Source organism: Passer domesticus, chromosome 11 (assembly GCF_036417665.1).
Source record: "Passer domesticus isolate bPasDom1 chromosome 11, bPasDom1.hap1, whole genome shotgun sequence".
NCBI lineage: Eukaryota > Metazoa > Chordata > Aves > Passeriformes > Passeridae > Passer > Passer domesticus.
Window position 1 is genome coordinate 23,325,995 of NC_087484.1, and position 15,039 is coordinate 23,341,033.

The 15,039-nt window shown below is 42.9% G+C and overlaps 1 protein-coding gene across 6 annotated transcripts in view; it reads left to right on the forward strand.

Annotated features, from left to right (window-relative positions):
- YEATS2 (YEATS domain containing 2) overlaps positions 1-15,039 on the forward strand; it is a 48,899-nt gene that overhangs the window by 27,324 nt on the left and 6,536 nt on the right. For 3 of the 6 annotated variants that reach the window (XM_064435833.1, XM_064435835.1, XM_064435836.1), the window contains 13 exons: positions 584-839; positions 1,568-1,729; positions 2,629-2,759; positions 3,126-3,281; positions 4,011-4,178; positions 4,865-5,063; positions 7,640-7,771; positions 8,022-8,120; positions 9,099-9,210; positions 10,393-10,466; positions 11,496-11,575; positions 12,492-12,693; positions 14,066-14,292. In XM_064435833.1, coding sequence (XP_064291903.1) covers positions 584-839; positions 1,568-1,729; positions 2,629-2,759; positions 3,126-3,281; positions 4,011-4,178; positions 4,865-5,063; positions 7,640-7,771; positions 8,022-8,120; positions 9,099-9,210; positions 10,393-10,466; positions 11,496-11,575; positions 12,492-12,693; positions 14,066-14,292 — 1,998 coding nt within the window. Of the gene's footprint in view, positions 1-583; positions 840-1,567; positions 1,730-2,628; positions 2,760-3,125; positions 3,282-4,010; positions 4,179-4,864; positions 5,064-7,639; positions 7,772-8,021; positions 8,121-9,098; positions 9,211-10,392; positions 10,467-11,495; positions 11,576-12,491; positions 12,694-14,065; positions 14,293-15,039 lie in introns of those variants that run through there. The other 3 variants (XM_064435834.1, XR_010369838.1, XR_010369839.1) reach the window with 3 other exon arrangements.

The window sequence follows — 15,039 nt, forward strand, 5'->3', positions numbered from 1 at the left end:
TGATGTGCCAGGCACTAGAGATTACATACAGAAGTGCCACGTTTGCATTAGTAAATACTTCTTTTGCATTTGCAACATTTCCTTGTTCTTTTTGCTGCCTTTCTTGTCTGTTTGAGCAGGTATGCAAAAACTCGTGTTCCCCTGCAGTTACCATTAACGCATAAAACTGAAGCACTTTGTGGGTTCTGCTTTGAGGCCATCGTTTTCCCAGGGAATCTGTTCCCATGGATGTGTTGAAACTGAATTTCTGTATCTCTTTAATTCACCAAGGCAAGCTTTATCTTCAGCTGGATTTAAGCCATTGCTTATAAATCAGAAAAAAAGGAATTGCCCTGTGATTTGAATGAAGTTAATCTTCTGTGGGTGCGCTGAGATCCTGGCTGGGTTTAACAGTTTATCGTTTCACTTGGGATTGGCCTCTTGCCGATTTAATTTTGTTCTGGATGAAGAGCTTCTGTTCGTGACCAGGCACGTCCTGAAATGTCTGGAGCTGGGGGTGGTGTGCCAGCCAGGATTCCCAGGACGCTGTGGCCAGCAGGGCCCCATCCCATAACCCATCCCATCCCATCCCTGTTTGTTGCAGGTGGTTGTTCCCGTTGGTTCTGCGCTGCAGTCGACGGTGAAACAAGCGGTGGCCATCAGTGGTGGCCAGATCCTTGTGGCAAAGTCCGGCTCCTCGGTGGCAAAGGCTGTTGGCTCCAAGCAGGTTGTGACTCAAGGTGTAGCCAAAGCCATCGTCAGTGGAGGTGGAGGGACAATTGTGGCTCAGCCCGTGCAGACTATAACCAAGGCGCAAGTTTCTTCCACGGGGGCTCTGAAAAGTACATCTCAAGGCTCAGGTAGAGTGATTTTACACCCTGTTAAGAGCTCGTGATGGGGCTCTAATGATGTATTCAGCTGCAAAATAACTGTGTGATTGAAAAACTTGGAAGTGAGTAGAGAGCTCTCTGAAAAATTCAGGCTGAGAGTAATAATAAAGAAAATGTTAATTCATTATCTATAAGGGGGAAGAGGGAGAACAAGTGCTTTAAAAGATGCAGTGTTCTGGGAGTGGAGACCAGATGGATACACTGGGGAATGTGCAGACTTTGCAGACTTTCATGGAGCCAGGTCTGGCATTTTGGCCTGGCATTATGGTCCTTTCCCCATGAATCCAGCCAGCCAGAGCCAAAGTGTCCCTATTTCATCCCACATCTTCCCCAGAGCTTACAGGAGTGTGGGCAGAAACCCCCTGTGTGCATGTGCACACAGCTGCTTTAGGCTGGGGCTCTGGGCTGTTGGAAAGCTGCTGTGTGGTGCCTGGGGCTGCAGGAAGGCTGCAGACCCCATGGCTGTGCTGTTTTGGGCTGCAGCCACAAGTGGGACTGCACACAGAGAGATTTTTTCCAGACCTATTAAAAAAAAGTGTCTGTGCATTGCTGGTGGAGTTAATCTGCAGTTAGAGCAGCTAAGTAGGGATTACTGAGGGCTGGTTGCATGTCACTGAGTACTTGCATCCTGTGCAGATTTCAGTGCATACTACTTTCTGCAAGCAGCTGGTTTATTCCTTTTTATTCTCTCTTTCTAGTGATGGCTACACTGCAGCTACCAGCCACCAACCTGGCAAACTTGGCAAACTTACCACCAGGCACCAAGCTGTACCTCACCACCAACAGCAAGAACCCTTCTGGGAAAGGAAAACTGCTGCTGATACCCCAAGGAGCCATACTGCGAGCCACAAATAATGCTAGTTAGTCTTGCAGGGAAATCTAATGAGTTAAATAATGTAATCACTGCATAATTAATATGTTTGGCATTTTTGCTAGAAAGCATCCTGGTGCTGTGGAAATCAGTAATGGGATAGGGTTTCCTTGTTCACAACAACCCGTATGTGGTGCTTTTTAAGGCTGAGATCTCACAAGTGGCTTTTGTTCTCAGAGAAACTGCTTTTCCTGCTCAATGCAGAAATGGTTTTTTTGGTTAATAGGCCTGTGAGTGATACTCCCAGTGTAATACCTGCAGCTGGGGCAGTCCAACTTTGATAAACTCATTGGCAGCAAGGAAGATCAGATACTTGTGATGTTTATGACAGAGCCATGAGTACTTTTTTTACCCTTGTTTCTTGATGAGGGACTGCAAAAGTCACCCTTCAGGCTGTTCCTTCTGGAGACAGAGCAATATCAAAGTGTCACTGCAAATTACCACTGGTAATTTGGTATCCATGATCTGTTATTATGTTAACAAAATTGCATTGACGGCCAGTGAAATTAAAATTAAGAGGCCAGTGAGATTCAGAGTGTTTCCAGAGCTTTTGCTGGAGATCCATAAACCTGCAAAAGAGTGATGAAAAGATTGTTCTTTTGTTGGACAGCATTTTCATTTCATAGAAAGTTCAAAACAGCCTGAAATGAGCTTTGCTTGCCCACAACCCTCCTTATCTCCCCAAGAGCTCCTCTTGTTTGTGGCATTAGCTGAGCTGTAAGAGCACAGCAGCACAGCTGAACTCTTCTTTCCTGAATAATAGCATTACTGCAAAGCACGTGGCACCACATGTCTGGCAGTCTTTTCAAGTACTTGTGTATGCAGGGATGCTTTAGCAGCTGGCACTGGCTGGTTACCAAAGGGTCAAGTCTTTTCCTCTGGTTACAGGTCTTCAGTCTGGTTCTGCTACAAATAGTGGAGGAGGAGGAGGAGGAGGAGGAGGAGGAACCCAAAGCACAAGCAGTAACGTGTCACAGCACCTCACCTACACATCCTACATCCTGAAGCAGACACCCCAGGTCAGTGGCACATCTCAGTGCAAGCACATTGGCATTGCAGGCTGCAGGGGTGTTTAGTGGATGTCCTGTGGTTGTGTAGAATGTGAAACATCCTGGGACTTTGGTGTCTGGGTCTTATTTGACTTTTCTCCTGCTTTACTTCCATCAGAAGGTGTTCTGCAGCAAGGAGGCTCCTTCAGCTCTCAGCTCAGGAGCACCCACTGCAGTTAGCAATGCCTTGTTTCAGAAAATGAAATGTTGTTGTGGCTACATAATAGCCACAAGCTTTTAATCTGTTACTCCTACTTTTATCTGGCACGCCTAAATTTCTGTTGACTCGTAACTGTGTTTCAGAGTGCTGACCTCCCTGATTTCTTTCTGGAGCAGGGCACCTTTCTGGTTGGCCAGCCTTCACCTCAGGGTTCTGGGAAGCAGCTGACTCCAGCATCAGTTGTGCAGGGCAGTGTAGGAGTTGGAGCATCTTCCACACAAGGACAAGCCCTGAAAGTGATAACTGGACAGAAAACAGCTCTGTTTACACAGGTAATGTGCAACTGATGTGTTTCTCTCTTACTGGTTTTGTCAGATAAAGTACAGGAACCACAAACACATATTATTGAGAGCACTTTTTTTCATAATTGGTTTGATGTGGGGTTTTGTACAATTGTGGTGCCGGCTGTACCACAATGAGGAAAGCACACAAAGGCTTACTTTTTGTCAGACTACAGATTTCCAGCTTTCCCTTGTCAGAGGGAGTCAGCTTGCAATCTGTGTAAGCTTGGGGTTGCTGCTTTGTAAATGGGCTCTGGGATTCTCAGTGAAATGGAATTGGAAAAGTGAATAGAGTCAGGTGCAAAAATGTAGTTAAATACTTGAACTTTAGAAATGGGTCACCTGCTAAATGGGTCACTCTTAAAAATCTTTGGGTTTGGTACCTCTCAGAGATCCTTCTTTTAAAAGGTACCAAGCAGTCTCTATGAAATTCAAATGCCCTAAGAGTACTTGCAATTGTTTATCCAAAATTCAAGATTAGTAGATATATGTTTGCCAAGTCAACACTTACAAAGTTGATTTCTGAGGTGATAATTTTGTTCCAGCAATTATTGCCAGAATTTGTTTTTTTCAGAAGTATTTTGAAAATATTTTTTGATAGTATAAAAATATTTCTCTTGTTTGTTTTGTTGTTGTTATTCTGTTTTGATTTGGGTTTTTAAAATAATTTAAAACCTTAACTAATATTCTGTTTTCTTTATGCTGTATTCTTTCTCAAAGGCTACATCCAGTGGACAGACATCACTGGTAAAAATATCAGATGGGTCTATAAAATCAGTGCCTGCCTCATCCCAGCTCTCCAAACCTGGCACCACTGTGCTGAGGGTGTCAGGAGGTGTCATCACCACTGCTCCTGCCGTGGCCCTCCCCACAAATGGGGTGGCCCAGGTGAGAAACCACTGCCAGTGTTCTGTCATGCAGTGTTTGCACTCTTGCCATGACAGCCCCAGGAAAGGACTCGTGCTGCTTTTCTCCCTGTAGTGCTCTCAGCTTGCTGTGGGACTGCTGCTCCCTGTACCAGGAGCTCTAAGCAGCCCGTGGGTGCTGCTGGCCCTGGCTGTGGGCAGAGGCTGTCACTGCTCTGCACCCAGGGCACTGTGGCACTGCAGCCTGGCACGGAGGGAGGCAGGACACAGACTGTCTGCACTCCTAGAGTGAGTGCTCTTGTGGGTGGATGCAGCCATGGATCCAGCTGATGCAGGCTGTCCCTGTGGAGAGCAGCTGCAGTGCATGGAGAGGGGAGGAGGCAGCACAGTGAAGAGTGTGGAATTCACTCTGAGCCTGTTTCTTTCTATAAGCCCCTAATCTGTGCCTCCCAAATGCCTGTGGAGAGTGGATGCCATCCTGCCACAGCCTCCCTTCTGGATGTGCCATCATTGTTTGTGGGCTTTTGGGTGTGAGCTCGAGAATCTCTTGCTTCCTAACAATTGATAGATAAAAATTTGGGTTTGTTGCTTTTATTACTTATATTACCTTGTTGTGCTTATTTTTGAATCGCCTGTGACATGAAAAAGGATTTGTTAGCCCTCTCTGCCTCTTATTCACCTCTCTCTGTCGTTTATTTGCCTCTGCAGCAAACAGATAATGCAGCTTCCAGTTCATCATCTTCTGGAACTCCTGCAGCAAAGACACCTGGACAGCAGCACCAAATCTGTGTAAGCCAGAGCCAGTCCACTTCATCAGTAGTGAATAAGACTGCGACTTCCAGTGTTGTAAGTGTTGCTTCCTTGATGACTACAGCAACACCTGTGACAGGAAAAGCTACAGTATCAGGTACTAAACTCCCTTCACACCTTTCCCAGAGAAAGTTAGAATCCAGGTGTGAGTTCTGTACATGTCTTCACTGTAAATGGAAGAATTTAATCGCCTGTGTCTGCGAGTGAGTGAAAGTCATGCTTTCTAAGATACCTTACTAGCATAATTTTTGGCTTAGCCAAGGAAATTTCTAATAAATCAGCATCCTTTTGGCCTTGATTGTATCTGATACAAATAACAGCAGGAGTTGCCCTTTGGTATTGGAGAGGGATTTTAGTTTTCATGACACTAGAAGATGCATTTTGCCCATCAGGAGCAGAGTGTGTCACTATCATGATACCAGCAGCACTACAGACTTGATTAGTTTGTGAAAGTGAAACTCCACTGTATGCAGAAAATGAGCAGAATTTGTCTCTGAGGCTTTGCATCTGCTCTGTTGGGATTGAAAAGGAGAGAGATGTTGATTAGAGGGAACTGGAGCCTTTGAAGTCAAAATTAATTAAGTACAGTGGACTAGGCTGGATCTGGATCACTCAAGTTAATAAAAATGAGGTAATAAAAATGGGCTGCCCTTGTGTGGAGGGGACTTCTCCTTATTTAGTTTTATTGTATTTCCATCATCTTGCATGTCACGGAGGGCAAATACTGCAGGTCTGAGAGTTATGAGTTAAAACTGGAAATTTTTGTTTAGAGTAATTTACCTGCTGGCATGTTCTCTTCACTTGAAGTGGTTTCTTATGAAGTGAAGGCAGAGTAGAAATACAGAAAAGAAAAAAGAAGTGACACTGAGTTCATCTGACAGTGTCATTTTGAAGCAGCTCTTCTTGTTTCCTCTCTACTCAGACTTAAACTTCTCTTTTCTCATGGGTATATTTTACCCAGAGCTTGAAAATGAACAGCATAGACTGCTAAGACTGACAGAATCCTGCAGGAAGCAATTCAGTATTTTTCTCTTTGCAACGAAGGCAGCCAGATGGATTTTTTTTGAGGAAATAAGCCATATTAAATAGCTTTCAGATTAAAACTCCCATTTACATGTGAGAATGCTGTCTAGATTTTGTTCTGGTTTTTTTTTTTTAACTCAAGGCATTGACTTCGTGGTGAAAAACTCTTTCTTCAAGAACCTCAGAAGGAACAGTGGCTCTAAAACAGTTATTCCAATGTAATAACAAAGAAAAACTCAAAGGAAAAACTGTTAAAATTCTGAACATTTGTGTTTTTAAAGGCAACTTTTTGAAATGGATTTCAAACTTCCCCTTGATCCCTTGATTTGTATCAAGCAGTGTCTCCCACCCACCAGGCTGATAGGGTTTGTTGAAAAGGTCCCTTTTTAACAGCCTTGCTGTCCTACCCTGCCACATCAGTGTGTCCCACACAAAGGAATGGGTAGCACTAGGTGAGCCTTCTTGCCTGGAGGTGAAAGCCCAACTGACCAGTGCTGGGCATCCTTTAAAACTGAGAAAAACCAAGACATCTTCACCAGAACTTGTGTGTTTAGTACTTGGAAGGCAGCTGTGTTTCACTACTACTACTACTAATAATGTCAAAACAAATGATAGTTACAAAATTGTTGTGGTGAAACTAAGAAGTTTATAGTTGTCAATGTTTTAAAGTAGAAGCCTGCTAAATTTCCACAATATGAAGAAAACTTAGCTACAGATTGAATACAATTACATGGAAAATAGCCAGTTTTCCAGTAGAAAGGATGGACATAGGCCCAAACCACAGTGTTAGAGTGCTGGCTTTGGTGCCTTGGAGTATTATCCCAAGGAGGTGACATCTTGTGGAGGAGAGAGCTGGCAGACATGCAATGAGCACTCCTCACCCATGGGACTCTGGCACAGCTTGGAGTCGTGCTGATTTCTCCTGAAGTTACTGAGTGCTGCCATTGATAATGCTGTTAATGTCTGAATGTTCAGCTTGTTCTTTTGGCCTTGACTAAAATCAGGGATTTAGTTCAGTCTCCAGTTTAATGTACTTCCCAGCCTGGTTAGCCATCCTTAGGGCTGTGTTCAGTGCACGTTGCACAGAGAATCACACACTCACTTCGGGTGTGTCCTTTTGCACAGCAGCCTTGGGCTTGTGCCATAGTTGGAGCAGGGTTGATTGTGCCCTGCTGGCTGCAGTGGGTGCTGCTAAGCTGAGCTGCAGAGGTGTGAGTGGCACTGGGACACCTCCCTGAGAGCAGCTGTGTGAGTACAACTGAGCTGTAGTTCACTGGCTCACCACAGCCTTGAGCACAAGGTCCAGTCCTGACAAGAGTGTTTTACTCTGCTGAGCCTGCTTCAGTTGAAAGGTTTCTTACATCAACTTTTGCTCAAGATTCCTTAGGTAATGAGGAGATTTGCTTTACAACTCTCAGAGTGCTGTGCAGCATGTAAGAGTCTGCACACTGCAGTGCAGCAGTACAGCATTTGAGCCATCACTTGTGGAGTGGAAACTCATCCTGACAGCTCAGCCAGCTGTGGCTTGTTAAGAGGGTGGCAGTGCTAGGTTACATGCCATCCTGCTTCAAGCAGAAAGGGAGAGAAGTAGTTGGAGATAAACTAAATGGTGTGTTTTATTTAACATTTTGTCTTCCGTTCTTCTTGCAGGGTTGCTAAAAATCCACTCAAATCAGTCTAGTCCACAGCAGGCTGTTCTGACAGTTCCCAGCCAGCTTAAACAGCTCGGTGTAAACACAGCTTCTGGAGGTGTTCAGACAATACTCATGCCTATGAACAAAGGTAAAGGGCAGAGGAGGATGACAGATGGTGTTTGAAAATCTCCTTTGACACAGGGTAGCACTTGGTCACTCTTGGCATACATGGAAGTAGAGATAGAAGAAATTGTAGCAAGGAATTCATCCCTAAACTTTGTGCTGCTAAAGGAGTGTGTTGCTTCTGAAAATGTTAATTTGTCCAAGTGTATGAAATTTGATTTTTTTTTTTCTTCTTTGTTGCCCCCCTCCCTTTTTTTGTTTCTGTTCATCTCCAGTGCTACAGTCCCTTTCTACCAGCAAAGTTTCAGCAGTTTCAGCAGTCACAGCAGCAAGTACGGTTGTCGCAAGTCCCTCCACGGCATCCATTGCCAAAGGTAAAAAGGGATTTCTTAGTAAGACAAGTAGTTTAAAAATAAGCTGGTGCTGCTTTATGCAAGTAGCCTGGCTATTAAAGTAGATTCCATGACTGTGGGTTCCTTTATTTCCATTATTAATAGAGTTTAAATCAAGTTAAAATGACACCTGGGGTCTAGGAATTTTACAGTGACTTCCCCTCAAAAAAATCCCACAGCATAGACAAGTATGCAGAAAAAGGAGAATGTTCTAGAAAGCTACAAGAAGTACCTTAAACACTCATTGTTTCAGTCCATATTTGCAGAACTTCATAGAGCAGCAAGTGTTCAGCCCCAGATCCTGCTGTTCTCAGCCAGATGCACTGAGGCTGCTTTCCAGCAGCACCAGATGCAGACAGCACCTGTCCCTGTGCCCACAGTGGGGAAAGAGATACACACAGTCCTTCCCAGAATGAAGCGTGGGGCAGAGTGACACACTTGAAGTGCAGTTCTGTCACAACAGTCATGTCACTCTCATCCTGGCTGCCTGACCAGACTGCCTGGTTATTTGGGTTCAGCACATCTCACTGCTTCTGTCTCACCAGAGTTTGTCCTAGATGTGAGAAAGTTCACGTCACAATCAGTGGTGTCTTCAAAAAAAATGTCACTTTGAAATGTCACTTCTTGTTAAAACTTGGTAGCTTTCTATCCAGCTCTTAGTTTGCAGGTTGGCCAGGCAGTCCAGTTTAGATCAGGCAGTCATATGCAAAACAGCAGCAATTGATTTTGCAGGATTCTGACAAGGATGAGATGTGAGCATGTGGAGATTTGTGGGGGGAGCACGTTCTGGTAGGTCTCTTTCAGCAAAATTGAAAGTCAAATTTGTTCATGCTTAGCAATGAGAATTAAAACAATAAATGAAGGGATGTTATGTAAGACCTTTAGTCTCACAAGACTGTCTGGTACTTTTATCAAGCTGGCTGTACTTTTTGTCTTAAAATGTGTTCTGTTTCTTTGAAGTTAAGATGGAGCCTGATTCAACAGGACAAAACTGCAGTTCTGTGGGTACCCAAGAAGGCCAAGCAGCAGTCAAAACAGAAGAGAGCTCTGAACTTGGGAATTACGTTATCAAGTAATTGTTCATTTCTCTATAAGGATTTTTGATCTTTGAAGTGCTGGGGGAATGGAGATGGTTTTAGGGATGCGTGCAGTAGTGTTACTTTGACCTAGAAATACATTATAAAATCTGTCCCATACACTGCTGTATCTGTACTAATCCTGCTGGGTGGCACTTGTTTCAGACAGTGTTGCAACATTTTATTTGTGAATGGATTTGTATGCACGGTTCATGAAAGGGAAAAAATTATTTGAAGATTTGCAGTTGTTTTGGGCTTTGTTAAAATCACAAGCTGCTAAAATCTCTATCATCCTCTGCTTCTATAAGTCCCATTGCCATTGAGTGTCCTTAGTCAGGTCACACTGCCCAGTGAAATGCAGCTCTGAAAAGGGGCATCTGAAATAAGTAGAGCTGTCCACCTTCTGGACCCTCAAGTCTTGTTAAGCTCATATACTTGTGTAGTTGCTTAGTATGTGGGCTGCTTTGCTTCAGAATTAAAATTAAATAATAATGAATGTTCGATCACTGGATGCTGTGAAATCCAGTGCCTTGTTTGTGGTGCTTTTGCAAGTACTTGTTAGTGTTTATTCATCAGAATTCAGACTGCAGAATTTTCTCTGCATATTTCTTGCAGTGTGTAGGATGTCTCTTCTGCTCTTGATTACTCCAGCTTCCCTGTCTCTGTGTTTTGTAAAGTTTTGTTATCTCAGTGTGTGCTTGCAGACACTACCCTGATGGAGAGCGTGTGTAAGAGACAGGAATAAATCTTCAGTCACTACACACTGAAAATTATCTTCGTTATAAGATAACTATTGGAAAATACAGTTCTTACCAGTTTAATAGACTATGGCTGGTTAAGCCAAGTCCCAGAAATACAAAGTTTCCCATGTTTCCTGTGGGGACAGCCTGCACTAGTTACCTCTCGAAGTAATGTTGCAGCTTGCAAGATAGTGCAGGGATTTTCTGCAAGCCTGTCTTCAGTTTGACAAATGCAGCTTCAGATGTGGACACTTTGACAAGAGGAAGGGCTGTTTGAAATACCTTCTCTGGATGGGGTGTAACAGTTTATCCTCACACTGCTATTTTTAATGCCTTGAGGCTAAAGAGTTTAAACCATGCAGTGATTTTGAAACCTTTTGCATCTGATTCATTGCTTCCAACAGCAATCTTCACTGTGATTCTTTTTATTCCTTGCAGCATAGAATATTTGGAGAACATCCAGCAGCTTTTAACAGCAATAGTGAAGAAGGTTCCATTAATTGCTGAAAAAAGTAAGCAGTAAATGAAAAGGCTTTGCTCTGTATTGTCAGTGTATCAACAAATGCCTTGCATACTCTGTAGCCACAGAAGTTATTAAAGAATGGAATGAAATGAAGCCCTTCTCCTAGAGAGTTTACCCCAGGGCTTATTCTGAAGATGCTTAGAATTAGGTTCTTCCGTAAAGTCAGATATGTTGTTAGCAGTTAAAATCTTTCATCTGTTTTCTTTTTTCATTAGAAATAGATTTTATTTCTTCACATAATGGTTGCAAGTAGGTCTTCTTTTTCCTGGTTTGTCCTTAATGGATTTGCTTTTTTCTTTTTTTAAATTTAAAACTAGGGCTTCATCAAGCTGGCAAATACAGTAATATAGCTCAACATTGAAATGTGTTTGTTATTGGGATTTTTGCCTTCTTTTTTAAACATAAGGGGATAATTTGCAGAGAAACATTTTAATCTTGTGTGGTACTTTATTATTTCATTCCTTTTACTCATGTACATAACTGAAAATGTATCAGCTTTCCCTGGTAACTAATGCACTTCGAAGGAGTGGTCCTGGGGTCTGGGTAGAGCAGACCCTCTCAAGCAGAGGCAAAGAGCAAAGAAGGAGTGAGAGGCACAGGAAAGCTTTCATCACATAGAGCTCTCATGCTTTTGCCAGGAAACCTTCTCACTGTTGTTTCATTTTCATGTTGCCATTTGTTTGGAAAAAAAAAAATCCAGTTTTCCAAAGGAAAATACTTTGAGTAGTAAGGCAGACTTAGAGGTCTACGTAATAGTTTTGGGGAGGAAAAGAGGCTTAAAACAGCCCATAGCTACAGTTTCTGTGTATGTGACCAAGAGGGAGGCTGGTTTTGCATTCAAAAACCAGTGTCAGTCTCTTGGAGAGAGCACAGCATTTGTAAGAGTTGGTTGCAGTCTGATCCTGTGTGCATGAAATGCATTTCCCTCTTCCTCTTTGATAAATAGCATCAAACCCAGAATGCATCTTACTTCACTTACTGAAAATTTAATGGAGTTTTTGATTTTGTGTTTTTGTAGGTGAGGATGTAAGCTCTTTTTGTGCCAGTTCAGTGGAACAGTATTACAGCTGGAACATTGGGAAGAGGAGGGCAGCTGAGGTAATTCTCTCCTCCAATGTTTCTTAAGCAGTCACTAGGAACATGAGAAGGATTTCTGAATTGTGCAACTTGCCTTGTTGTTTTCTGATTTGTTTTCTGAATAAATCTGTTCTTTTAAATGGCAGCATTCCTTACTGGAAGGTGCACTGACTTGTGTTCAGACAGTGATCCAGTTTATTGTTCACAGGCTTTCTCAAGCAGAAAGGATGCTGAAGGTCATTTTTCAGTTTATTTGCAGTAAGATGGCTTTTGAAGCATTTTAAAGCTATAAATTTTAGTGAGGATAAAAGTCCTGGTAGTACTTTATCCTCATCTCTCGTCTGTGGCATGTTACAGTCAAGGGAACTTTCCCCAACATACTTTATCTATCTTGTTATGGGATTGTGTCTGCTTTCTGTAGGATGAGAACTGAGGCATCTAACATAAGCAGTACTAGTGGTAAAATAGATTGTCAGTTCACCAAAGAGAAATATTTCAGTTAACCTGGACCTTTGGTATTGTGGTTTCCCTCTATTTCTTCATAACTTTGCCATGTTGCTATGCAGTTTTACAGGGAAGATGTTAACACTGAATTAGATCCTCTGCTGTTGCCAGCTTAAATGATCAGAGAGTTTAACCAAATTTAAGAACATATTTTGCTCTAGTGGATTTCTTGCACTATGCCATCTTTGGTGTTACTTGGGAGATGAAACATTTAAAGATAGATGTGTCTAGGCCTGTAAATGTGTGTCCCTTTTCTTGAGATTTTTTTGGGTGATAAAGCAAAGTTTAAATGACCTGTCAGAAGTCACTCTGACTCCTGAGAAAATCATATTCCTTTTCTGTTTCCCTTGCAACCTGGATTATGGTTCTGAGCTGTAAGCTAACCATAAACGTTCTAGCCAGTGTGATGAGCTTTCTCTTTGGTTGGTCACAGTGGCAACGAGCAATGACAGTGAGAAAGATCCTCCAAGAAATCGTGGAGAAGCATCCCAGGTTTCACAGCATCAGCCCCCTGAAAACCAAGCACGTGGTGCACTGGTGTCGCTGCCATGGCTACACTCCCCCCGACCCCGAGACCCTGCACAACGAGGAGGACTCCATTGAGGACGTGCTGACACAGATAGACAGTGAGCCAGGTGAGTGTGGAGGCACAGGGAGCTGCTTTCTGCCAAGGACACTGTGCATTAAATGCCTTTGTGCAAGCACATGTGGAGAAGGGGATTCTTACTTTCTTTGTTTTCACTTTATTCACTCCAGAATAACAAAACTTGGAGAGGGTAAGGGCAGGCGTACAAGAGGGGCTGTCCCTTGTCCCTATCAGTCCTGATGTTTTTCTGGGCCTTCTCTTGGTTTTTATTGTGCTTTGGGGCCCTTGGAGGCTCAGTGTAGATGAATCTCATGAAAATGGTCCTTGTTCCACAATGTAATCCTTTGTAAGTGGATACACAAACTAAGCATAGGAAGTAATGACATTTCTGCCCTTGGGTATGCTTAGCCTCTGTTAAGACCTATCATGCAAACACTGTGAATGAGTTCAGGTACAGAATAAAAAAAAAAAAACAACCTGGCAGTGGCAGTGTAGAGCTCAGTGGGGGTTAATTTACCTCCAAAAGTGAGGTGAATTGGCTCGTGTGAGCTTCATGCTTTGTATTACAGCTGCTACATTATTCCATTAGCATAGCTCTAGGATCCCCTCAGTTCATTTCAGTATGTTTTAAAATCACATCTTTAATTTCATCCATTCTTCACAGTTGAGCTCTCTTGTTTCACCTTCAGATAATGCCTTTCCAAAAGCTGAATGTTTTTCTGTTCTGATCATACAGGGATTTAAGGTATTTCACAGAAATGTATGGAATTGATTATATGTTGTAAAGTATGGCCCTGCACTGCAGTTGTTGAAGGTGGAAAGGGGGCCTTCATCCACCTTATAATATTTTTCTCTAAGTCACTGTACTTGTGTTTGTCTTTGAAGAGTAGAATCTGTTTACTGCATGCTTTGCACTGAAGGTTTTACTAGCTTGTGTCAGTCATGCAGAGAAGAGGTTCCCTTTTGCCATTCCACTGTGAACCTGTCTTCTGATTTTTTCTTAAGAAGCATGATAATGCTCGTCACAATGTAAAAGATGATTTAGCACTACATGGTGCCTACATTTAAAAGCTCCACTTCTCTAAGCAAGTTGAAGAGCATCAGACTGCTCTGCCAGTTGCCAAGAAGCTTAAAAAGCTTCTGTGAGAATGTTCGGGAGACTGACATGAGCCTGGTTTTGTATGAAATGCAGCCTTCTTGGTTGGTGTAGGAGCAGATGTGGGAGAGAACCATGAGTGTCATGAAGATATAATTAGAAGGCTCTCAATGACTGTTTGCATTTCTGTTCATCCTTATATTTGGTAGGCACTACAAAAATAACTTGCAATTACCTTAATTTCTTACCATATTTTGAGTGTGCATCTGTTTATAAACAGCTTTCTATAACCTATCATGTGTTTAATTGATTGCTTCTATTTCAGAGTGCCCTTCGTCTTACAGCAGTGGTGAGGAGCTGTGCCGCAAACTAGAGGAACTACAGCAGTTTCTGAAGCAAGAGCCAGAACACGAAGAGGAAGTAGATATTCTCAACTTCAGTGAGCCATTAAAAATAAACATTAAGAAAGAACAGGAGGAGAAACAAGAAGAGATGAAGTTCTACATGGCTTCCTTGCCTGCATCAGAGTTTGTGAGGGACACTGCTGAGAAGGTAATAAGTGAATCACAAAGCTGATTAGAACATTTATTTAATTGCATTTCTTTCATCTATGTAGGCTTCAGGACTTTTTAATGACATTTTTTATACATGCCCAGGAAAAATTGGACCTTCTGACTCAAGACACACAGTTGCCAGTTCTGGCAGGGAAAAGGAAGAATGCCAGCTGGGAGCTCACTTCAGAGTAGCTGTTTTGCAGGGCTTAGTACAGAAAAATCATCTTGAAAGGCTAAAAGCAAGGATAAATGAGGGATGAGGAGCACTAGCACTGAATTCTTCCTGTCCCATCATGTGAAATAAGTGGACTTGTTACTGGGACCCATGATGTGTAATAGCAGTTCCTGAAAAGGGGTTGTGGTAAAACTCCACCCACTTCTCTGCTGCTTGGATTTCTCTTTCCTGTTCAGTTTAGGGCAGGAAAGAGGGAGGTTTTCTGTCATGGCAGCAGGAGAGAGAGAGAGAGAGAGAGAGAGAGAGAGAGAGAGAGAGAGAGAGGAGACTGACCTGGCTTGTAGGAAAGAGTGCTTTTTGTTGTATCAGAGCAGCAGGAGGGGTTTGCATGGGGCACTTGTTGAAGAAAGAAAGAATTCCTGTCCCCACCTCACCTGCTGACAGCAAGGGACAAAACCTTGGTTCTGCAGTGTGCCTGGTCTCTTGCTACATGGGTGACAAAGGCATGGGCACAATGAGAGTGGAACTGAGGGATGAAACACCCTTTTGGGGTGGAACTCCTGTGCCAGA